The 24,848-nt window shown below is 36.8% G+C and overlaps 1 protein-coding gene across 4 annotated transcripts in view; it reads left to right on the forward strand.

The window, feature by feature from the left end:
* The window catches only part of LOC132157357 (Golgi-specific brefeldin A-resistance guanine nucleotide exchange factor 1-like), a 91,086-nt gene that overhangs the window by 25,599 nt on the left and 40,639 nt on the right, over positions 1–24,848 (forward strand). For all 4 annotated transcript variants that reach the window (XM_059566686.1, XM_059566687.1, XM_059566688.1 and 1 more), the window contains exon 4: positions 23,986–24,117. In XM_059566686.1, coding sequence (XP_059422669.1) covers positions 23,986–24,117 — 132 coding nt within the window. The remainder of the gene's footprint in view (positions 1–23,985; positions 24,118–24,848) is intronic.

The following is a 24,848-nucleotide window of genomic DNA, read 5'->3' on the forward strand; positions in this document are numbered from 1 at the left end:
TTTCTTATTTACAGCCATGAGACACCAAAACATTGCTGTGGTTATCAACATGACAACCATCACGGGTTTCAGATCGAGTCCGGTATTCGTACACATAAAGTATTTAGGGCATGTTGGAGCTGGAAGGGGACAGTAAGAATAGGGTTTGTGGAAAGATATATGAAACATATTTAGTATGTTTCAGTATTTAGATTTTTTGCAGCTACAGTATATGTTGTGCAAAGGCCTATAGCTGGCTTGAAATCATTCTTTGTGCTGGTTGGTTCAGTTTACAGAAAGCATTTTAAAAAAATACTTGGAGAAAATGAATGGGAGAAATAATTCTACCCCGATTACAGAAATGCCGTTGAGCTTATTTTGATAAATACCACACATTTGTAGCCTTCTGTGCTGAAATTTTGAGCCTCTGGGTCTCCCCTGTCAAGCTGTGGCCATCACTCATTCCTTGAACCATCATCTTACTCTCTTCGCCTAATAAAAATGACTGTGCTCTTCAATTGAAGGGGACCAGATGGATTTTTCCTTATGTTTTCAACTTCAGGTTCTTAAAAAAGACACGAGTACTATCGTAAATCACATAACAGATGTATGGAATAATTCAGTGTCCGTGTTTGATGAGCCTGTGTGTTACCAGCACTTCATTAATCACTGTCCAGTGATGCCCATCACTCTCAATTACTCTTCATTGAAATGCTGTGACAAAGCTCAACCATACGATTAAAGGCCTTATGCCCGCTGTCGGCAAAGAACAGAACGCTGGCAAAGTCAATAACATTCAAGTGGCCTGGCATTAAAAAAAACGCTCCTATTTCAGGCCAGCAGCTGAGTTTAGAGCAGAGCTTGTCATAAAGGTGACACGGGTCAGAACTTTCTTGTCGCCGTTGGGGGAGAAACAGACGCTCTCAGATGATTAAACAACTGCCAGCCATTCGTTTGAGGGGGTGGCTGCATAAATATTCAATCGAAAGAGGTGACATGTGCGGCCATTCTTTTAAACCTGTTGACGAGCCCTTCTTAAATAGAATCAGATCAGCGCCGCCGATTACAAATTTTGACAAAAGCCGTCATGCTGACAGGGACAGGAGACTGTGGCTTGGGCACAGCCCCCACAGCTGACCGGTCGACATGCTAACAACCCAGGACAACAAGGAGGTGATGACTGCTCTGAAAGCAAAATAGACCTGGTGGTACCCTGGTGTGCCAACATCCCTCCCCATGGGCTCATGCTTTTTTTTACTGCCTTGCATGGTGCTATCCAGGCTTTGCAATTTAGTCTTCCACTCATAGACAAAGACTTAACCGCATTTAAAGATCTGGACATAAGGCTGAGTGATGTAACTACAAATATAGTAATACAAGATTAGAATATCAATGATTTTATGTGTATATATGAGGTAGTAGTAGTAGTAACAATAATAACAATATTATTTAAATTTCAAAATAAAAGCTGGTTAAATGTTTGAAAGTAAACAACCATAACTATTATTAATTGTTGTTAGTACATAAAATATAATAATTATTATTACACATTGAAATGATTATTAAATATTTTATAGTTCAATATTTATATTCTGTAGAAGTCACTGGCCATTGGCAGGTATGGCAAAATGTTTTTAGGACCTATATATTACCTATCTCAATCAAATAGTGATCATTGCATACACATTCTGTCATTTGTTTCAAATTTAAGTCAATGTTTTTAGCTCTAAAATTGCACTTTATTACATAATACTAATCTAACACATATAATACCATATAATGATAGTCGTTGTTGCTAAGTAGATTGAGAATGCTTAAAGCATTAAAACTGTAAAATAAGCAAGGTATTTTCCACACGTGTTATCAAATAAAAATAGTGTTGATGATATTCATTTTCATTTATATTCATTAATATAATAAGCATTAAGAAAATACAATATCTAATTTTTTACCAAACAAATTTTAATATTATAAATGGCTGGTGTAATATTAAAAATATGAAATGTTTTTGAGTTATTATAGAAAAATGTTGAACTGTGCTTAAATGAATCATTAAAATGAATAGTTTGAACTTATTAACACAGAACTGACTATTTCGTATTTAGCATTGTTTGTTTTCTTTATTAAATGTCTTAATAGCATGAAGCAGAATGACATGAAATTGACAATACTGAGATTAAACTTAACTAGCTCAACTAGAAGAGCATGTCGGAAGTCATTGGTGCGATCCCAGCAAATTTATAAAGGTGAAATGTGCACCTCGCAATCGCATCGTAAAACCACATCTACCAAATGCACACATGGAAATGCTTGATAGTATGTTTAGCACCAGTCCTTCATGGGGTGGTGTTTTGACTGACATGGCTGTTCTGTCATGTCTTACCCCCCCTGTTCTGTTCTGGTATGTACAGGTCAGTCTTTAGCCATCCCACTTATGCACATAAGCCTGTGTTGGTTTTAAACTGTAAAAATTCCTGCTAAACTGGCAGTGCTGGTGGTGGTTATGAGTGCTGAAATCTTGACCCTGAATTTATGACCTGGGAACATGCAATGAGTCGCTGTGTCTTGTTTCTTTTTCTCTTTAAAGAGGGCTGAGGGGAGGGCACAGTGGGCTGAACTTGTGAACCAGTCGGCTCCCTTGTTACCGTTTAGTCAAGTTTAGGTTGGGCTAATCCTGGGCTCAATGCACAGATTCCAAACTCAACAGCACAGATAAATGGGTCTGCTCTCAATATAGCAAGCCAATAAACAACACTCTTCTTTTTGCAGGGTTGGGGAATTTGTGAGGACCTAACAATGTAGAAAAAAACGGACACTGTTCAGTCTTTAAGGTTCTATCATCCTGTAGATTTTACACTATTTTGTTTGGAAACTTTGAATGGAATCTCTTAATTGTTATTTTAATCTTATTTATTAACCAAATAATATCATTTCAGACTCCATTCAGTTAATTTTAATCAATTAGGTTGCACCAGATCTTGTTGAAGAAAGGCCATCATTGTAAGGCAAGGAAGCGATGTTATTTGATTATATAAGGGCCCTCAGAAAGTTAAATGTTAGGTTAATATTAATGAATAGTTTATCTTATGTAAAAGAAGAAAGACAAGGAACTGATCAACCATGGTAAAAAGTCCCATAGGTCTCCATTACTTCTGCCTATGATTAGCCATCTCTTTGCCAACACTCTTTCGGCCATTTTCTTTTAAGGTGACAAAGGGGATAGCCAATTGTTTTTCTGTTTATCAGAGGTGACATGACCATTGGCGCAAGTGGGAGAGGAGGCCCACTGTTGCCATAGCTAAATATACATCCCTGACAGCTTCATAATAGGTTCCAGGAAGTTCAGTTGAAAATAAAAACAAAGCAACATTTCTAGCTGATTGGTTTTGAAAGGCCGTTTTTCCTTGCTGAATGGGAAAAATGTGGACTTCAGCATTCCATGGCAGTGATGCCAGTCGGATTGGATAGGCGCAGCCTTGCGTGTGCAGAACGAACGGGCCGAGATGGAGACGCAACAGACTGCAAAAACTCGATTTATGGGAAAGAGTTCTGTCACAAGGTTAAAAAAACAAAACAACACGTAATAAAAACAATGATTTGATAAGTTTATCAAAGCATTTTGTAATTATTCACAGTCCTTCTTTACATAGTTCATACGAAGAACACTACATTGAGTAGAACTGAATTGCTGTGAGGTTAATAAATCCATATAAATGTCATAATTTTATCTCGGGACTGGTTAAAAAAACCGAGCTAGTTGACAAGTGTGAAAGGGAATGAGGGTCTCAATTATGCACTTATAAACTAAGCCTAGCAAAGCCCGTAATGTAAGCAACATTGTGTCAAGTTTAGTCTGAAACCTTCTGAGTATTGTTGGCATGTGGATTCTGATAGCGTTCAAGAGTGAGTTCTGGTAGCTAACTTTTTCCAATGTAATTTTTTTCTTTCTTTTAGTTTTCTTACTACTTTTTACATATCATTTTGTTTTATACATAGAGAGCAACCAGTTTGTGACTTGTGTAAGAATTTTTTGGAGTGTAAAACATTTTAACAGAATGTCCACATTTACGTGATAACGTTTTTATTCAGAAAATACTTTAAAAGACATTTTTAAAAAGGTCTCTTCCAGAATAATTTTAGAATTTATCACTGATTAAATTCAAAGATTCTATATGATTTTTATCACTACTATTGTTGTTTCTAGTATGTTTCTGTATAGTGATTGCTGCTTAAGGAAATGCTATATAGTTGTAAACGATGTATTGAAATGATACTGGTAATGTTGCCATGAATATAGCCATTGCTGCTGATATGGCATTAAAACAAAACAAAAAAATGGATACGCATGTATACATTTTGTTTTCTATACTCAAGATCTCATGGTCAGACTTTCCATGGAAGATACAAAAAAAAAATTCAGATATTTTTTTTTATTGTTTTGTCCAAAGTTGGAAAAGTTATGGAAATTGATAAAATTATAAAAATAATGCACAGACAGTTGGTTGGCCATAATGATGTTTTTTTTTTAGTAAATAGGTATTTTAAATGTATTGTTATTAGATTGTTATGCTATGCTACCTTACTTTATGCAACGCTACGCTACATTATGTTATCTGACAGATTTGTTTCTGAATTAGACTGATTCAGAGGTTTTCAAACCCTTATTCAGTATTCACAAATGACTGAAAGGGTCATGGAAAAATCCTGAATATTTACTAGGGCTTAGTGTTGAGCGATATGGTCATTTTTCAAATCGTTATATCATCAGCCCGTGAGATCGACGATGCATGATATTATTGTGCATGGGTGGGGCAAGAGAGTGTCTCTCTGTACATGTCATAGCATAACTATTTGGTGTTTTAAACCACGCAGGTGCCCGAGAGTGAGCACCAATAATCAAAAAAAAAAAAAAAAACTTTCTAACATACTGATAACCTACCATGTTCAATATAAAAATACTGTATTTAAAACTGCTAGTTCAAATATATTCGGACATCTGCTGTCGTCGATATCTCTGACTATCATTGATACACGATACTATCATCTATCAGCACAACCCTACTAAGGCTGGGTTTTGACACAAACTTCACGATTCAATTCGATTCTCATTCACAAGCTTTTGATTTGATTACCAGTTCAATTATTTTAGATACATACCAGGTACAGTGCATGTCAGATTTTCTCAAGGGAATAAAACTAATGCTGTAAAATATACATGAGTCATTTGATACATTACTATAATATTTAAGGTTTAAACTGACTGATTTGTAAGCTATAGCATACAACTGTTAAAATTACAAGTTTTTAAAGAGCAGGTCATATGGTATTTTAAAGTGTCCTAATATTGTATTTGAGTCACCTACAAAAGGTATAAATGCATCTAAGGTCAGAAATCATTGTAATTTTCTCAGAATATACATTTAATATTAGAGCCATTTGCCAATTATTAGGAAACTATTCATTCCAAGCAAGTTCGGAGAAAACCCCTACCTTCCTTAAGCCTGCTCTGCTCTGATTGGTCTGCTGGCCAAGTCTGTTGTGATTGGCACAGAGAGGATTCCTTAAACCAGTTATCCAGCGTTACCATTGACAAAGCACCTTTACATATAACAGTATAGTGCTCCAATCCGTTCTTGTAATAATGACATAAAATACAAAAACACTTATGCAAGCTAATCGTGCCCACAGCTAAAGTTTAACACTAAAATGTGAACACTTAAAACATTAATGGTGGGTATGTTAGCTGAGCGCTAACGTGACTAACTGATGAAACAATACAGTTTGTAAACCAAAATATGTCTACTGTAAAGTTTGAATAACGACAGACAAAAGACACTCTGTCCTAACTTTTAATCAGAATGCATAACAACTGTATCACCGGACCACAATCTTTAACCAACTCGCTCATCTCTCCCGCATTAACCCTATAACTGCCGGTGCAGCAAAATAAACGGGAATTTCACAGTGATTATAAAGTCTGTGTGCTACACTACATTCTTTATTATTAAACAAAGTAATTAGATTAGAACAACGTCAGTCTACATTAATCGACACAAAACTGCACTAGGTATACATCACACATTCGCACAAAAACGTGATATTTTGAGCACTCAATTGAAAATGGACACATAATGTATCAATCGTACTTATAGGTTGTAGTTTGGGGAGCTTGTTAGTCCAAATTAAGAAGATTAAAAGCCAATGAAGATAAAAGCCAAGATTAAAGAAGCAGTCATTGATAAAATTACATGCACACAACAAAAAGGTTTGAATTGTATTTCTGTGGTATCCTTAAACACAGCGTCTTCTCAACATTTTAAACACCTTAATAGTGTAAAGTGTTTGTGGGCAGGTCAGACGGTGATTATGCAAATGTGTTACCCAGTAACATACTGTATACTACTAACAGGCAAAAGATTTGAAAATATAACGACTTAAGGCGTCTCTGCGTCAACTCTCTCTTTGGAGAGACAGTATCTTTATTTATCATGCACTTTTTTGATTAACAACTTTGCAGATTGTTTTCATTTAAGGACAGCTACGTTATAAACTGCAAATTATGTATTTTTCTAAAAACCATATGACCTGCTCTTTAAAATTAATAGTTAAAATTACATAATATTTCTACTTCAATTAATTTTTTTAAATATAATAATTTAAATGGTGGCTTTCATAATTTTTTGTTATAGATTAGAATAAATTAAACAACAGTAAAAAGTATAATGAATATGTTATATGGTGAATATATTTAGCAAAATACCCCTCTCTACAGTTAATTTTTTCTGGCTGACTTAAAGAGTTTATGGTCACGAATATGTTTGTTTCTAAGGTAAATGTGACGTTACGAGACGTTATTGTTTACAAGCTGTTTATTAACATTAAACAGTGCCAAATTGGCATTTATTGTTTGAATGGTGCAATACAATGGACATAAATTGAAACCTGAGACTTTGTTTCATATTAAAAGCACCAAAGCACAATGCTTATTGCGATTTATTGGATGGGAAGTGCTCTTCAATATTCCGTCAGTTAACTGAAAACAGGCAAGACTAATCGATTCTTGGGATTTAAGTATCGGTATTGTTTTGTAAAAAAGTTAAATGATTTATATCCAGATATCATTATTTTTTTTTAACCAGCCCTAATATTTACTGTTTAAAAAGTGCATTGTTGCATTTTTGTATACAATTTTAAAAAACATTTATTTCTTTGTTTATTTTAAACAATATGTGGTGGTCAATAACACACACTAAAAATGTTAATTTAGTGATTCTGTAAATCAAGTTAATCACCAGAGTTGGCTTGCGACTAGGAGGGCATGACCGATTGCTTGCGTAGTGCATAGACGTCACTTCTTGCTCTCCATTTGTTCAAAATGTTCTCATGTGAAAATGGAGCTTGAATGTTTACAAACACCTATCTTGCTGTTGCTATCTAGGAAGAATTTTGTCATGAATTCATAAAGATAATGCACTCCCTGGCCAGGGGCCCATGTGCTCAGCTGTCCCACATTACCACACAGTATGGTAGAAGAGCCACTTAACGCCGCACGGTTTAAAATTACCGCACTACTGGCAAACGGCTGCAGTATTCTGGTCCACCACCACTTCTGTAAATTGTGTTTGTATTTCTTTTTTGCTTCTCCGGTTTGGGGTAAATTATGTGCTGAGAGATGTTTTATGACAAACAGCAAGCCCCAGGGAAGTGCACTTTAGACATCAGTAGAAAAGGTTGAGATGGGATGGGAATTTGGCTTGAGTACTTTAGCTTTTGCTCTTCAAACTCTCAGCCCATGAACGGAAACTAAGAGGGAGTTGAGGCCATGCACGAGTCTTCAAGTCCTTCCGTAATTTTTCTTCCCCGGAACGGCTCTTCTATCTTTGTGTGTATGCGTCTCAGTGCATGCCATTTTGTTTTGAGAGCCACGGTTATAGCTGATGTCAGTCTCGGCCTGTGGAAAGCACATTGTGGTCTCTCACCCCTCTTTCCATGCCTGACTGCTTACAGTACTGCAGACATGCTGACCCACTGGGGAGTAATTTATGACAGTTGTCGCCTTGGTCTGATAAGCTGTGCAGAGCATTGCCCGCCACTCTCAGCATAGCATTTCAATATCCTGCTGGGAGTACACCCGATAGGCTTTAATGTTTGCCCACTGTGGAGACCCTGTAGTATCACTGCACAGCAATGTGGTCCCCGACCCGGTGTTGTTCAAAGTCACCAGCTGTTACCATGGAGAGAGATACTGGCACTAACAGACGTTCAGTTCCTTTGGTCTTGGTGGATGATTACACTCTGACTGTTCCTATTTGCTTTTGTTTTTCCAGTATTACGGTTTCAGTGCTGTGTAGCCAGAACCATTTTTTGTTAAATTACAGACTTTTTGTTAACATTTATTTCTTTCTTTATTCATTTATTTTTTTTATTTTTTTCAAACTTAAAACTTTTTTTTTATCGGCATTATAAAGATTTAGTAAATATAGTTTTAAATGGCGTTTCTTTTAACACCAGTCTTCGTTGCTCACGTTTGTTTTATATATATATATATATAAACAATGTTTACGCAAAATTAACGATGTAGCGCATCTGATATAAATACAGAACCGTTCCGCCAGGCTTTTAGCAGCGCACGAGATCTCGCGATATTGCTTAAGGTGAAAAGCAGTCTCTTGATATTATTGTAAGTTGTGTTTGTAGTAAAACTTTTGATAGTGCTTGCATTACTTTGTTCGTTTTTTTATTGCATGTGCTGTTTGTTTGGGTTTTATTTGGGAATGTGTATAAAGTCTGACTCGTTTTGTGTTGCACTGTTATCATTTACAAGCATGGAGCACATCAGCAGCTCGGGCCACAGACTCTTCCTCTGCATATGCTGTGAGTTTAGGTTGTTCTAGAAAAACAGTTCATTATCTTTGTAACGTAAATCATTTATAAACCTATGCCAACACAGGTGAATTCGTTGATATATTTTCTAAGTATGCGATTTGTTGTACGTCACAATTTCAAAAGAAAAGTTCAAACCCTGACTCTGAGTTTGCAGGTGGCCAAATATTAAAATTACTTGAATTTAAACGTCCTTAAATCACGCTGTAAAGTGAAGTATTGCCAGGCCATTGGCGCCCTCTGCAGGTGTTTGTTATAATACGTAATAAACATAATAAAATTGGTTCTGTTCATAGTTTGTGTAGGCATATTACATAATGTAGGCCTATTTTATCAGGCTTGTTCAATAAAATCATGTAATTGCTTGGTTTTGATACTTTATTTGAACTAATTATTATTACCTCATCATTAGTTTATATATAAATAGTTATTATAAAGCCTGTTTTTCACTTAGGTCTATTTGTATTACTAAAAAATATCAGATTACTTAATTTTCAAGATAATTAGTAGAATACTTGATTACCAAATCAATTATTAGTTTCAGCACTAGATTAGTTCAAATATTTCAAAATACAACTGCATTGTTTTGATATGTGATTTTTAAAAGACAAATAGTTTGTAATTGAATTTTTTTTTTTCTAGTATTAAAATATTGTTTTATTCTAGTGAACCAAGTGTCTGTATATCCTGTGAGCTAAGTGTATTGTCACACACCCTAGTGTTGATAAGTGGTGATATAGCTCATAATTTCCGAAGTGTATGATACAGCTTTCATTCTTCAGGTCAATCATATTCATGGGAAAAAATATCAGTTTGAATAAGGAAAGCGATAACTTTGCCATAGTGTTGTCAAAAGACCCGGTACTTCGGTACCAAGTCGGTACTAAAATTTTTTTAATGTGATGGTACCAGGTTTCTTTAAGTACCAGTAGTACCAAGGTCCCATTCAAACCCGGTTCAGCGCTATGATTTCCGCGAAGCAGAAAACGAGGACGGAATCTCAAAATCCAGTCATGAAAATGAAACTTACATTTTAATATGGACAGTCATGGAATTTGTCAAAGTTAGCATAAATTAATCAAATCAAATCTCCATGTGGACCAGTATCTGTAAATGTTAAGTCGCAAAAGTTGGTTGAAATATGAATCCGAGTTCTGCGCGTCTCTGTGTGAATTAATGAATGGCAGAGACGTGTGGGTTTGTTTACTACATAGAATGAAGCGCATGACGCTTGCATTAATTTCAGCATCTGAGCTTCAGAGTTCTCTCTCCATCAAGCGATCTGAATTTTTCAGTTCATCTCAATGGACGCACAGCGCACCTGTGTTTGATGTTCTGTAAACTCTTTGTGAAGGCGCACGACTCACCGTCGCTTTACTGATAGTGCTGTTTCTCACACATGCAAAGAGAGAGAGAGCGAGAGTCTTACCACGCTGAATCGACATGCTATATGTTAACTATTCTTTGTTGTCTTCTCCTGCCAAAATAATGGAGTTCATTTAGAATTATTCATATTCATTTTCGAACAAGCAGAAGACATACCGGTTTCTCAGGTAGTGGGCGGAGCTAATGAGCAAATGGCAATTTCATTGGCTGGCGCTGATCTAGTACCGTCCCTGTTTTGATTTCAGCAAATCAGTTTGACCGAACGCAGACAACGTGATTAATATTCATGAACCCAGCAGCTCATCAATTCATAGTGCATTGTATATACATTAGTATGATAGTAGAATTAGTAGTAGTATTATCTTTTAATAATAATTAATATGATCTATTACTATTTTTTTTACAGAAACCCTCAATGACCAAAAATATCTTAAGCATCACCACCAGTCTTAAGTTCAGTTAAAATGACAAATATGCATTCATTAGGCCTAAAAGTAAATTTTTACATAAAGGCATTGTGCTAGAAATATTACTATTATTTAGTAAAATGTATGTGATACTGCTACTACTGTTGAAAAAATTTATAAAACTTTATTTTTTAAAGAAATAAATCACAATATTTCTTCCATATTTTAATTTAGCAAATCCCCTTTATTTACCAAAAATAAAATGATTAAATTTCATTAATTAAAAGACAAATTAAATTTGGGTGAAACTTGTTTACTGTTTTTCATAATTATATAACTTGTAGAAAAACTTTAAACACAATGGTAAATAAGTATAAAGAATGGCATTGGTTTTATTTTTAGTGCTAAAAAGTTATTTTTTTTTAATTAGCATATTTTTGTGTTTTGCTTTGGTACCAAAATTGGTACCGAGAACCGTGGATTTTCAATGGTATCGGTACCGAATATTGAAATTTTGGTACCGTGACAACACTACTTTGCCATAATATCATTTCAAATGTTAAAGTTGCCACAGTTATTGCATGGTTTTGTGCTGCACTTTATTTGTGCCATTTTGTTTTATTAGTTTATTAGAGTTTGAAAGACAATAACAAAATAGTTTAAGATCTCTGATTTTAGTCCTTGAAAGTCCTGGAATTTCATTTTGTTGTTTCTGTACGAATCCTGTATTTAATCCATTATTTCATGGCTTGCCATCTTATTCAGTTCTGACTGGAAGCTTAAAAGCAGTAAAGCACTGGTCACAATATTTTAAATTCATATATTAACACACTATGTGAAGGCTTTTGGTCCAGTTAACTCCCCCCCCAAATTTCAAATCGTTTTTTGCTGTTGCAGGTTGCATAAAGTTCATGGACCGTAGAGTGTTCTTTAGTTGTCATGAACAGAACAAGCGCAGCTAAAGACCTCAGATCCACAACTAATCAACACAGACCCCTAATATATAAACACAGTCATTGTCTCTAATAATCTTTGTGAGTCGGTCCACACAGGACTGATCATTTCAGACCCTCCAGAGGTCTTCATTAATGCGGCTCTGCCGTGTTTTGGCTGTTCCTCACTAGACCCTCTGCCATCTCACTCGCTCTCACACACTGCAAACTGAAACAGCTCAGATTAAGATTAATCCTCCTTAATGCACTGGCTCATAATATAGTCATTAGGTGACTTGAGCCTAATCCAGCCCATCTAACCACCGTGCTTTCTAAAACACACACACAGGATTTGCTGTCAATGCTTGGGAGCTGAAAACACAGCATCACATATAAATACAGGCCGCTCTGACACTTAATACTGATTAAGGCTTCGCTGAATGGTAAATGTAAATCAAGAGCTCATGTTGAGCTGGAGTGTGAATGGACAGAGAGGCCTTCACTGGAAAGTAAGCGTCCATGTTACACTAGGTGACCATGCTAATAAGAATAGTTCGCCAAAAAATGATCACTTTTTCTGCTCTGCAGATTAAAGTAAGTCCGAGATGATTGTAACAAGGAAATAAGATGTGTAAGGAAGGACAGAATTTTTATTTTGGGTCAAGTGGCTATGAATCCCTTGCGTTCTTGCTTATGTTAGTATAAAGTCAGACTGCAGTAGCAGCAACACAGCTGGCTTCTCTTAAAGTGAGGAGGCCGAGAGAGAGATCATCACCTTTGAGATTAATCCGCTGTACTCTTCTGTGAAGAGCTCTGCTGGACACCAGCCAGTGTCACGCTCCAGTAGATAACTCATACTGACAACTCCACTCTACCATCTGAACAAGAAAGTCAAGAAAATGTCCGTCTCTTCAGCATTGTTGCAGTTTTTAATCATATTGTATGATAATGATGATGTCAGGGTTAGTTTTGTTGCCCTGAAAGCTTTGAATTGCTGTCATTGACCGTTTGAGTATTTGTATGCTCACATTTATTATAGTACAGTGCCTTGTGCAAATGTACCGATAAAACAAGAATGAAATTGGACTTTAAGTTCAGACCAAGCAACCAAACCAGTTATTGATTTGACACTGCTTTGGCAGGAGTTCAAAGATTTAGGTTTTTATTTATACAATTAAAATTAATGAAAGCACTTAACAACTTGAATTTAACTACACTACTGTTCAAAGTATTGAGGTCAGTAAGAATTTATTTTTATACATTTTTTTTGAAAGATATGAAACTTTTGTTTCGCAAGGATGCATTGTTAATCAAAGGTGACAGTAAAACCTTAAGAATGTTACAAAATAATTCTTTCAAATAAATGCTTTTATGAACTTTGTTCATCAAAGTATCCCAAAATGCGTCATGGTTTCCATTAAAAACATCCTATAAAAAAACGTTTTCAACATTGATAATAATGAGAAATGTTTCTTGATCCGTAAATCAGCATATTAGAATGATTTCTGATAGATCATCACGTGACACTGAAGACTGGAGTAATGATCACAGAAATGAATTCCGTTTTAAAATACTTAATTTAACATTTATTTAACACTTTTACTGTTTGTGGTCAAATAATATAGCCTTAGAGACCCCAAACTTTTAAAAGTGAATATGGATTATGATTTTTTTTTTTTTTTTTTTTTAATACACAAGCACACCATTCAACCTTTGTTCTTCCCCTTGTATACTGACTCAAATGTGGTGTAATTGTAGGCAGGGCTTGTTTTAGTATGCGCCACAGTGTCTTGCTAACACAGTAGCCGAGGCCTGTTGTCTAAATCTACAGTGCGTGGTTGCAGGTTAGCTCTCACACCCCATGGGAATGCCATTAGTGTGGAACTGAAGGAATACAGCAGGTGAAACAAATAAGGGCCAGATTTTTTCCCCCCTTTCTCCCTCTTGTCACCTCGCTTTTTTTCCTTTTTTTCGCTCCACTTGTTCTTTTCCTCTTTCAGTCTGCTCTCTCTGCTTCATTCTTTCCGTGCAGTTGTGGATAGTAGTCATCAGGAGTGGTGTGAAATGAGCTCCGAGCCAGGGCATGTGTGGTGATTTATCGTACCTAGCTGACCGCTCTCCCAGGCTTAACCCCTCGCTGTACGCAAGTCAACCCCCCCGCGGATGCCCGTATACCCTCCAGACACAAGAGGGTACACGTTCAAAGGAGGCAACGGAAACAGAGGGTCTCATATTGGCTGTTTGTTTTTCCTCTAAATAGAGGCGCTAATTTGGGGCCGCCTCGGCTGAAGGACACACTGGGGGACGTCTGAGCACTCTACATTTCTAAATAAAAAAGGATAGGGATTGAATTTAATTAGAGAACCAAGCATGAGTGGATTGAAATTATTATGGGAAAAGAATGTTTTGTTTGTAAGTGATGCTAACAGTGATCATGTAGCCTTTTCTTTAGTTTAGTCTGATAATGCTCCAGACTTTGACTAAAATGTTATTTCAGTTTAGTTAAGACTATAAAGTTGCTATTGGTAACAGTTGGGAAATTTTGTGCGATATCGCAGTGAATGCAACAATGAACAATGTCTGCTTCATGAAGAATTGCAATTTATGCATCAGTTTGTTTGTCAGTAAAAAAAGATACATTTTTAGATTTATTCACAGCTGACTTAGTGAACTGTTTCATGTGCTTACCAAACAGAGTAATATTTATATATAGTGAAAAAGATTAAGTTTCAGATACATTCACAACTGACTCTCTTAGGGAACCGTGATTCAGGCATACATAATATCCGATTCTAGTGATTCATGTTCTTAGAAAACACAGCAATATTTATATGGATTTGTTTTGTTTGGAACCTTGATCTTGATGACAGACTGGGATGTTTTCAAATGTGAACTCCAATACACTGAATTGCATCAGAACAAAAGAATCTCTATGTCTAGATACATCAGGCAAGTGGTGTTGTAAAATTTGTAGCAGCTTTACATGATTAGTGATGTATCAGAATTGAAACTCTTGCCACATTGTGATGGCCACATCATTCCGCCACTGTGACACGCAGTAAATCATCTCTGGACACTACTGGGATGCTTCCTGAAGACTTCCCACCGTAGACTTCTGGAGCCCAGGAAGTAACCTTCAGCAACACATTCCTCAGGAAGTGCTCGGTGGAGACACAGTCACACACACACACTCAGCAGAACTTATCCATATGCTTGCCATCTCTCAAATGTTTTAATTCAGCATGATAAAACATCCGTTATTTATAAGGTGATTGAGCGTAAAGTATTTTGGAGCACAAGTCCATCCATCATGAGTAGACAGCAAGCTGTGAAACACATTACTGTATGCTCCGGCCTGCTTTTCACTGCCCGGCTCCTCTCCTCTCTGTGGTCAGCCGGAATAATGTGGCTTCTGTTCAAAGTATGCAGCATAAAAAATATATTTTATTTGCAGGATAACAGGTGCAGGCTAGGCAGAGAATGTGCACTAATGAAGTCATGGTTTGTGAATGCATCATGTTTGGACTGGGGTCCTCTTGTTGTTTCCCCAATAAATTCATAATAATTGGTTTTGTACCAATTAATAAGAAATATTACATCGTGTTTTACGGAAGTTGTTATAATACAGTATTTAATAATCTCATGTGAGGTACAAAGTGTACTTACTGACAAGTTTTTTATCATTAATTTTGACATTTTTTATAATTAATATTATTAATTCAATTTTTAATATCATTATTAGTTAACCATAATCTGAAACTATTTATCAGTTTACACTACTGTTGATATGCTCACCAATGTTGCATTGATTTGATCAAAGTACAATGTTATGAAAACAGTTTTTTTGTATTATTTTAAAGGTGCCATAGAATGCAGAACTCACTTTTATACAGCGTTTGAACCACAGACTGTATATAAACATGAATGTAGTGTCCGTGACATCACCCGTAGACTCCTGAAGTGCGTTTTTGAAGCTTAAAGTGTGCAGAGCGGGCCGTCGCCATCTTGCCAGCGCATCACCACGCGACTCTCCCGGACAATTGAAAATGGACAAAAAGGCGGGAGCTGGTTGCTGAAGCCACGCCCACCTAGCGGATGCGTTATTAAAAAATTCACCCACCTCACAGTTGTCATGAAGGGCAAAATTAGCTATATAAACCAAAATAATTTTTTGCACCAGGCTGTAAACATGTTTTTTTTCTGCTGTAAAGTTGGGCAGTTTAACATGGGGAGTCAATGGGACTGACTCCCTTTTACAGCCAGCCTCAAGCGGCCAGTCGATGAATTAGTTTTAGTTACTTCTTTGTTGGCTTCACGAGAGAGAGCGGGAGGTTGCCGCTCGGTTTGAACACAGGGGGTGAAAACAACCACCCTATAATGGTAAAAATCCACCCATTCATTGTTTTATAAACCTAATAAATCATTACCCGTCTCTCCACACTAACAGTTCTAGGTTTCTCACTATGACGTCATATGCGGGGAAAGTCCCGCCCATTTGTGACGCTCTCTGCCCTATTAGCATATACACAGGCCTGAGTGAGAAGCAGCGGTCTGCTATTACTGTTCTCTTGCTGTAGCTACTGGAGATACAATGTCAGCGCCAAAGAGCCATTAAAAGTGTTGTGTGTTGGGATGCACCAACAAAGTCTCCATAGACTGCTGAGGACATGGTGGTTAACTTTCATGTTCAAAGGAAATGTCTCTGAAAAAATGGAAATTTCCTATACATTTATGCTAACATTTTACACTGGACTGCCTCACAAACGAGGGTCAGCTCAGCTCTGGAACTGCTATAGTTGTGCGAAGATTGCTTCTGAAAGAGGGTACGATACCAATGCTTCATGCACAAACATCCAGACTACAGACAAAGTAAGCATCACTCATCATATTTTGTTTACCAAATGACTCTCTGTAAAGCTAATGTTGTTAAAGCTACCATTTGGAACGTGTGAAGTCAATAATATGGTCACCACCAGTTAAATGGTAACACCGGTGGTATGCCTGTGAGCATGAGCTCTTGAAGCTCCCCAGGGTTGCCAGGTATTCGCAACAAAGCCTGCCCATTTGCTACTTAAAACTAGCCCAATTACATTTTGAGGGGGGTCTCCTGGTAAAAATCGCATTGCGGAGAGGTAAAATAAAAATTTTTGGTGGGATTCTCTTCGTAAAATTCACATTTTAGGGGCTATATATCCATTATAGGGGTTGCTCAAACCCGGGGGAAAAACAGCAGAATTGGCAACACTGACTGCTCCGCACTTCTCTGAAAATGGAGGCGGGAGCAGCAGCTCATTTTCATTTAAAGTGGACAAACTCAAATAACAGCGCGTTTTGGCTCATACCCTGAAAGTGGCAATTTCAACAAGCTAAAAATAATTATTTTGCGAAAACTTCATATACACAATATGGGGACATCAGAGAACAATTTAAAATACTGTATGAATGCATTCTGTGGCACCTTTTAAAATGTGAATTATTCTTATGATGGAAAAGCGAAATTCTTGGCAGCGATTACTTCAGTCTTTATCTCTACCTTCTTCCCTCTGTTTGTCTTTTTTCCCTCCATAAAGTAGAGTTCAATCTCACACTAGCAGCATTTCACCTCTGTCAAAACTAACAGTGTTTGAATCTACTCAGAATGACTGGAGGGTGATTTGAACAAAGCCCCCTAGGTCAAAGGTCATCCTCAGCCCTGCTGTTTGTTTGTTTGCTTTTGTCACTCAAAATCTCTTCTGCACTTTTTTTTTTTTAATATCGGCCTCAAGGTGCAGCAAACAAAGCCCCAGCCGCCCCTTGAGTGCAGGAGAGAGTGATGAGCTGGAGGAGAGAGCAGAAAAGGCTGGGATTAGGGGTGAGGGCTAGCTAAACAGGCCAGTTGTTTATCTTTGTGCAGTGAAGGTAGTGCTGTGCTGTCACTTTCTCATTCCTCACATAAAAAACACACTCCTCCTCATGCTTTGGGCTCCCGGTCAGTAGTAGTTTAATGTAAGAGCACTTCTCCAGACCCCCTTCTCATTAGCTTACCTAATGTTTAGAGCTTTGATCTTGAAGAACAGGGCTCTTGATGCATTGCAGCAATTAATGTTATTTATAATGGCCCACCCTCACTCCTTCTTTTTCTATGCTTTTTACTTACAAACTACCTTTCAAAAATTTAAAAGTCAGTTTTTTTAAAGCCTCTTATGCTCACCAAGGCTGCATTTATTTGATCAAAAATACAGTGAAACAGTAGTATTACGAAATTATTAAAATTTAGCAGCCCTTCAGTTTTCAGTGGCAAGTGATCTTTAAAAAATTATACACCAAGGTACTGTTCATTTTCTGCCAAATCATTATTGGTTAATTTTATGAACACGTCCTTCAACCCTAAAATACAAAATGCATAATTCTTAATGAGGAAAACACCTGTGGAAAAAAAATATATGGATTTCTTTATATTAACAATATATTGGTCCCCTATTCTTACAAGTGACTTTAAGTGCTGATTTGGTGCTCGAGAAACATGTATTATTGTTATCAATTCATAAAACACTTTTTACTGGTAATATTTTCGTGGAAACAACTTGACAATACTTTTGAGATACATTTTCAGGATTCTTTTTTTAAATAGAGATTTTAAAAGAACAGCAATTACTTCCAGTAAACATCTTAAAATCTGTAACACTATACATGTATTTACAGACACATTGAATGTTCTTTGTTGACTTTTGATTACTTTTGATAAAAAAAATTAAAAATAAGACTAACCCCAAACTTTTGAGTGTGCAAGTAGTGTTCAAATTTTAAGAGCTCTTGTTAGATTTTACTTTTCAAAGCTTTTGGGGTAGATTATGAAGGTCATATATTTTAAAGCTGTTTTCCTTTTTCTTGGCCAAATGGCAAAATCAGATCACATCCTGTGCAATATAAATGTCGTCCTTTCATGCTAAAATACAGCTTTGATATCATACAGTTAGGGTAAAAAAAATCTTCAATGAGTTACTTTGCAAGCTCTCTGAAAAGTTTTAATTTCTCTGGGGCTTTCAAATTGCCTGTTTAGGTTGTGGCGAGCATTGTTCGACGCATTTATAAAACACCACTGTGGGTTGTACCGAACGACCATATGGAGTTCCATAACATTGTTACAACCTAATTGCCCTCTTCGACAAGTGCCAATTTTCTTCAAGAGGCAGGAGAGAAAAGAGCAGGCGCGTTGACATGCGTCAAACTCCTCCCCGCAGATGGATCAGGCTGTGTTTGGGGCCTGAGATGAGAAGTCTCCCTGGGTTTGCCTTAGCCGTGCTGGCCTTGTTAGTTCGTCCCATCTCCCGCAGCATTAGAGCAGGCTGCTGGAAAGACCCGGCTCTAATTCCACTAGCAGATCAATAACCATCAGTGTTTGGTTTTGGGCTGCTGGCTTGGCCACAGGATGCTCCACCCCCCACCTCCCCTGCTCACCCCCATTCGCAACCCTTGTGGGCTGAGAGTCGTTTTGTTCGGAGGTAATTTTCACCGTGAGCTTGTGAACTGTGTCTCAATTGACTCTCAATTGGTGCTTGTCTGAATGGAGTGAGTGGGTTAGGAAGGTTTGATGCACATTCATTTATTCTTTTATTCAAAGGGTATAGAAATGTTACACAAATTTCCAAACAGGTTTTTCTATATGTTCTTGTACTTCTCAGTAGCAGTTGAAAGAGTTTGATCAGTCAAGCATAGCTGTTTTCAGCCTTACAGAAGACACTTGGCCCGTATGATTGGCTAAAATATGTGACACAGCAGTCTAACAAATTAAGTTATTCATTCTTTTGTGATTAAATTAGGCTAACACAAAGGCCCAGCAGGTCTAGCACTGAGAGTCAGCCACTTTTTGTATTACTGCTGCTATAGTCTGATCATTTGCTGCTCTGAATAGCGGTGTCCTACACACACACACACGCACATATACACACATTAGTCTATAAAAACAGTTGGAAAATTGCCTCCTCTTGTTTTTGTGATGGCTCTTATGGAATTCTGATCGGTTAGTGGTGCTCTAGTATAATTTGGTCATTTTGAATCTTTTCTGTTTTCTTTTTCATTGAGTGCAGAAGAATATCTATAGTCTCTAAATAAGCACCTACTAATGCTATATATTATATATACTGGGTGGTATGTCCAAAATGATGTTATTACATTATGAGCCATTTTATATCATTGTATATATGTCAAAATAAATTTTTTTTTGTGGAAAATCATAAAATGGCTTATATTTTAAATAATCTGGTGTTAATAGCCATTTTAAATAATTTACTAAATTTAATGATGATTTGAACATTTAATACCCTTTATTTGGAGCTTTATGGATTAATAATACCTTAAAATAATAATAATAATAAAAAATGTAATTTAATACATACAAATATTGTCTAATATCAAGATATTTTTCTTGTATATTTTCAGTGCATTGAAAGAATTGCACTGGATCAAAGCTTCTGCTAAGTGCCTAAATGTAAATTATTTACATTGATGCATTTAGCAGATGCTTTCATCCAAAGTGACTTACAGTACATTCAGTCTGTACAGGTGTTTTTTTTTTTTACCTGCATGTGAAATAATAGATTGATTAAGTTTGGCATCAGGTTCACATCAAATAACGTCTATAGGAAACACTGACTGCACAAGAGTCAACTTGAAACTAATTGGTAAATCATTAGATAAATCATTTTACTATTTTCAATATTTATTTATAGTATAGAGGGTTTTAAAATCAAAGGGCATAGCAAAGCCAAAGAAGCAACAGATCTTTTCTGTATTGTGATGTATATATCGAAAATAACAAAACGTAGGTTTGGACTATTGCGTTCAAAAATGGAAGTAGATGTAAATGGAAAGTCTGCTAAATGATTGGAGAAGCCAACTTTAAAACAATTTCAAACCCATTTATAAGGTGACATTAAAAGATTTCCTTGGGATGCATTTAAGTCAGTTAAACACTGCTTCAATGCTGTTCTCGATGTTGCTCTGCTCTTACAAACATTTATAGCTCAGACCCTCAACCGCTTAAACTGTGCTCTGTTTTAAGCCCTTTCTGCATCACTGCCAATTGATGTGCATGTGTAATGTGTGGCACGGCATCTTCTTCTCTAGGTGCTCCCAGGGGCCCAAGGGTTCGGGGCTATTTGTAGAGGTACCAGTCACACTCGGCTGCACAGGCCGGCTGTTAAACCAGACTCTGTCCACTCATCAGAGTTTAGAACTACAGTCAGCACAACAGAACGGGCAGTTGCACAATTCCCAATGCGATGGGAAAATTTTTTCCACAACTTGAAAATCCAATTAATTTTTTTTTTTTGTGTGCATAATTAAGCAATAAACATCATGAAAATGAGAGCGATAGTCTCTCATAGTTTTGCTAACAGTTCCTCTGTTAGTTATGTACAGGCACAATTGAATCTTAAGGGAGATTGTTAGGAGCCGTGCCATTGCTCAATTCTCCGAGCTTGTTCTCCAAGGACACGCTCATACTTGGAGACTCAAAACCCTTAGCCGGAGCATACATGGATGGGTGACCGACTTTAATCCCTTTTTTATTTTGGCCAATGTCACACAGAGGTCACCCTGGTTACTGTGTGATTGTCTCACCATCATGGTCCACCACCTCAATTTTATTTATTTCCCTCTGTGGCCCCGGAGATTGCGCTGAAGTACCGAGTCATATTTAGCCTTTATTTAAGAAGATTGCTGCATGTGGGGGGAGGCAGAATGACAGGCCGCCAATGGCCGGCCGGATCAATACAACACAATTGAGTTCTCCAATCTGAGAGACTAGCTGCAGTGAAGGTGGCACTTACGGGGTGATCGCCTCTGATGAAGACTTTATTAGCCTCTATTGACAGATTCATTTGAGATCCCTCTCCCTTCATCGCCCCCACTTCACTCCAGACTCCCTCTTCCACTGTAAAGTAATATAGTCTAAGCCCACCTTTAAAAGTTTCTGGGGTTGATGAAACGCGTTAACGGTGTAGTTATTTTGTCCTGTGTTTTCGAAGGTTTGCCATCGTTTCTTAGACTTGATTTCAAAGTAACTTTTGTTATTCTTCTTTGGCTATTCGTGAACTCTGGTTAAGTGGTAAGCACTTGAGACCCTTGTTATCAGATACCACAGCACGTCAAAGAGTTTTCAGTGTAGGAACGGAGCATTACTGAGCCTTTCCCCCATGAGAATACAAATAAAAAAACATCAAGTTCCCCAAAGAAAGTGTGCGAGGGAAGATTTGCTTTTGGAAGCGAGTCTAGAAGCAACCTGGCCACGGATAAGACAAAGTGTGGAAATTTCCAAATGATTTTATATTTTATCTCCAAACAAGCCGCAGGCGTATTAGATATCACAAGCTAATACTCAGTGGTCATATGTGCACTCTGTAAAATTGGCTGAGGCTCGACTCAGGCTTTGAAGTCACAAGTAGCTGTTCGGGGAACCCTAATCCGCCCAGAATTGCTATTGCAAGCTTCGCCTCGGCTCGACACTCGCAGAAGGTTTTCGTGACTCCACTAATTTTTCCATTGTTATTTTACCTGGTTTGTATTTGGTAACCCTCGCCCCCTCTCGCCGGAGTTTTCAGAGGGGCTGTTCCCTGCGCCCGGGTGGATTGGCCCGGGGTGCTTTCCCATCCACAAATAAAGAGCTCGGCAGAGATAATGAAGTATGTTGCATCCTCGGCTGCAGCTGTGTTTTGTTGGCTCTGTTAGATTAAGGCTTTATGTGTGGTGGACTCGGCTTATTTCTTATAAAAGCTCATCAATAAACTCAGTGCCCCAGGCCTAAATTTGTATCGTGCAACAGGCCGATTATTTTTTGACCTCTGCTGTTCTCATCAGAAATTACTGTATGGGACACTGTGGAGAATGTATCAAGTTTTTTTTTCATTAATACACGCATGTTTTATGCACGTTTATTAAGAGTAGGGATGCACAACCATATCATTTTGTAGTATGTGTATTGGATTCAGTATTAATGGTTTATTGGTATTACTGTAAAAAAGTTTGTAAATTGAGTATGTGTTAATTCTCACAGTAGCCAATAATTCATTGCACAAAACGGATTGAAAGTTGACCCTTGCTTCATGTTGACCTGTATTTAACCCTGCAAAGCCTGACATTAGAAATAATACCCCCCCCCCATAAATTTAAATATTATTCAAATATTAAATATTTTAAATATGCAGCAGTTTTTGTAACTATCAGACAAAATCTAACTTGTGAATGTGTTTGATTTATTATTTTTTTTATATTTGATAAATAATACTTTTATGTCTTGAATGATAAAAACAAAACAAAAACAAAAAAGTTCAGAGGCCCAATCTGGCCCAAGCAGAACTTTGTAACTTGCTACAGTTGCTGATATTTATGTGGTCAAAAATGGATAATTATAAAATTTCTGATAATATAAATCCATGACATCCTTAAAACAGTGTAGCAGACTGCTTACATAAAATGCATGGAAATATCAGTTGTTACTCTTTATCTCCCATTAATATGTCTTAGTAAGATGATATTTAAATGCTCAGTTTATGGTCAGAGATATGTAGTTATTATTGTGGAGGGCAGTAACGCAATGCAATAAAGTAGTGTTCATTGAGAGATGTGCAGAGAGATAAAAACAAGAAAGTAAACCTAAATTGGTTTAGAATCTTGAAATCTATAAATATCTAGGAAAATCACTATAGTTTTTACAACAAAAAGACACTTGAACCACGACCTGAAGTGGCACATTTTATTGTAGTTTATTTGTTAAAACAGGATGAAGTATCAAATCAGGTGATAGAAGGCACTTTGAAGATTGTATACAAAAGGTTTGATCATTTAGAAGCCTCAGAAATTAGTGTGTCTGTCAAAACATAATACAGTAGGCTTTATAGCCTTTAAAAAAAAAACATGCATCAATAGCGGCAAAGACCAGAAAAGTACTACTCTTATTCTGTTTCTAAAAAGCGCTATCGTTGCATTCTTAATGATGAGAGAGAGGCTTTAATTTTCCCAGCAGCTGTTCTTCAGCGGGTCCTCCCACCCCGGCCAGTTCAGTCATTTTCATTAACGCTAAATCCTACATCCTACACAGCTGCTTTAAACAAGAGCTTTTGGAAACAGAGTTGTAATAAGATACCCAGCTCTGCCAAGGTGAATAAGAAACAGCCCTCGCTTTACCCGCTCTCTGGCTCTACCTTTCTTGCATCTGCACATGTATGCACACAGGCTTGTCATGACACACCTCTACTAAATCATTGTTCATGTATACTGTATGTCACAAAATTATTCTTAGCAACTGAATAATTTGTCATATTAGCTGAAAATAGTAACTGACTCGTATTTCACTCATGTGTTTATGTCAGTAGGTTGAATTGCCCTCCACTGACCTAGAGATTTCTCTTTTGTCATTCCAGATCTGTCCGATGTGGAGCCCAACGTGTTTCTTAGACCTTTTCTGGAGGTGGTCCGCTCAGAGGACACAACTGGACCAATCACAGGCCTCGCTCTCACATCGGTCAACAAGTTTTTGTCATATGGCCTGATAGGTACGTTTTTATTATACCTGAGAAACAGTGCCTGCTGTTTATTCTTCCAGAATGACAGATAACAAATCTTAAGCGTGATTATGAACACTTTCAAAATATACTATACACTACCGTTTAAATGTTTGAGGTCAGTAAGATATATATATTTTTTAATTTAGGAAAGAAATGAATATTTATTTAATAAGGATGCATAGAATTGATCAAAAGTGACATTAAATGCATTTGTAATGTTACAAAAGATTTCGATTTCCTTAATAAAACTTCCTGAAAACAAAAATGTATCTTGGTTTCCACAAGAATATTAACCAACACAACCATTTTCAACATTAAAAACAAATGTTTCAGTTTTTAAATTTGTAATAATATTTTGCAGTATTGCTGTTTCTCTATTTTTGATCAAATAAATGCAGCCTTGGTGAGCGAGCATAAGAGACTTTTTTTTAAAAAAAAGTTTAAAAATATTTCACAGACCACAACTTTAACGGTGGTGTATACTGTATAAATATAAATGCATATTAGCCTAAATATTGATAGCTTTAATAGTTCACCTATCATATGATTCACTAAAGAAATATTTAGCAGCTTATTCATACATTGAAAGTGAATGATGACCAGGAGCTGTCAGGCTCCAAAAATATACATAAGACATAATTCTTATCCATGTATTCATATCTGTGTATAACCAATCATGATGTACCAAATTTTTATGAGAAAGTTCAGAAAAAAGTAAA

This window comes from Carassius carassius, chromosome 14 (genome assembly GCF_963082965.1).
Source record: "Carassius carassius chromosome 14, fCarCar2.1, whole genome shotgun sequence".
Lineage (NCBI taxonomy): Eukaryota > Metazoa > Chordata > Actinopteri > Cypriniformes > Cyprinidae > Carassius > Carassius carassius.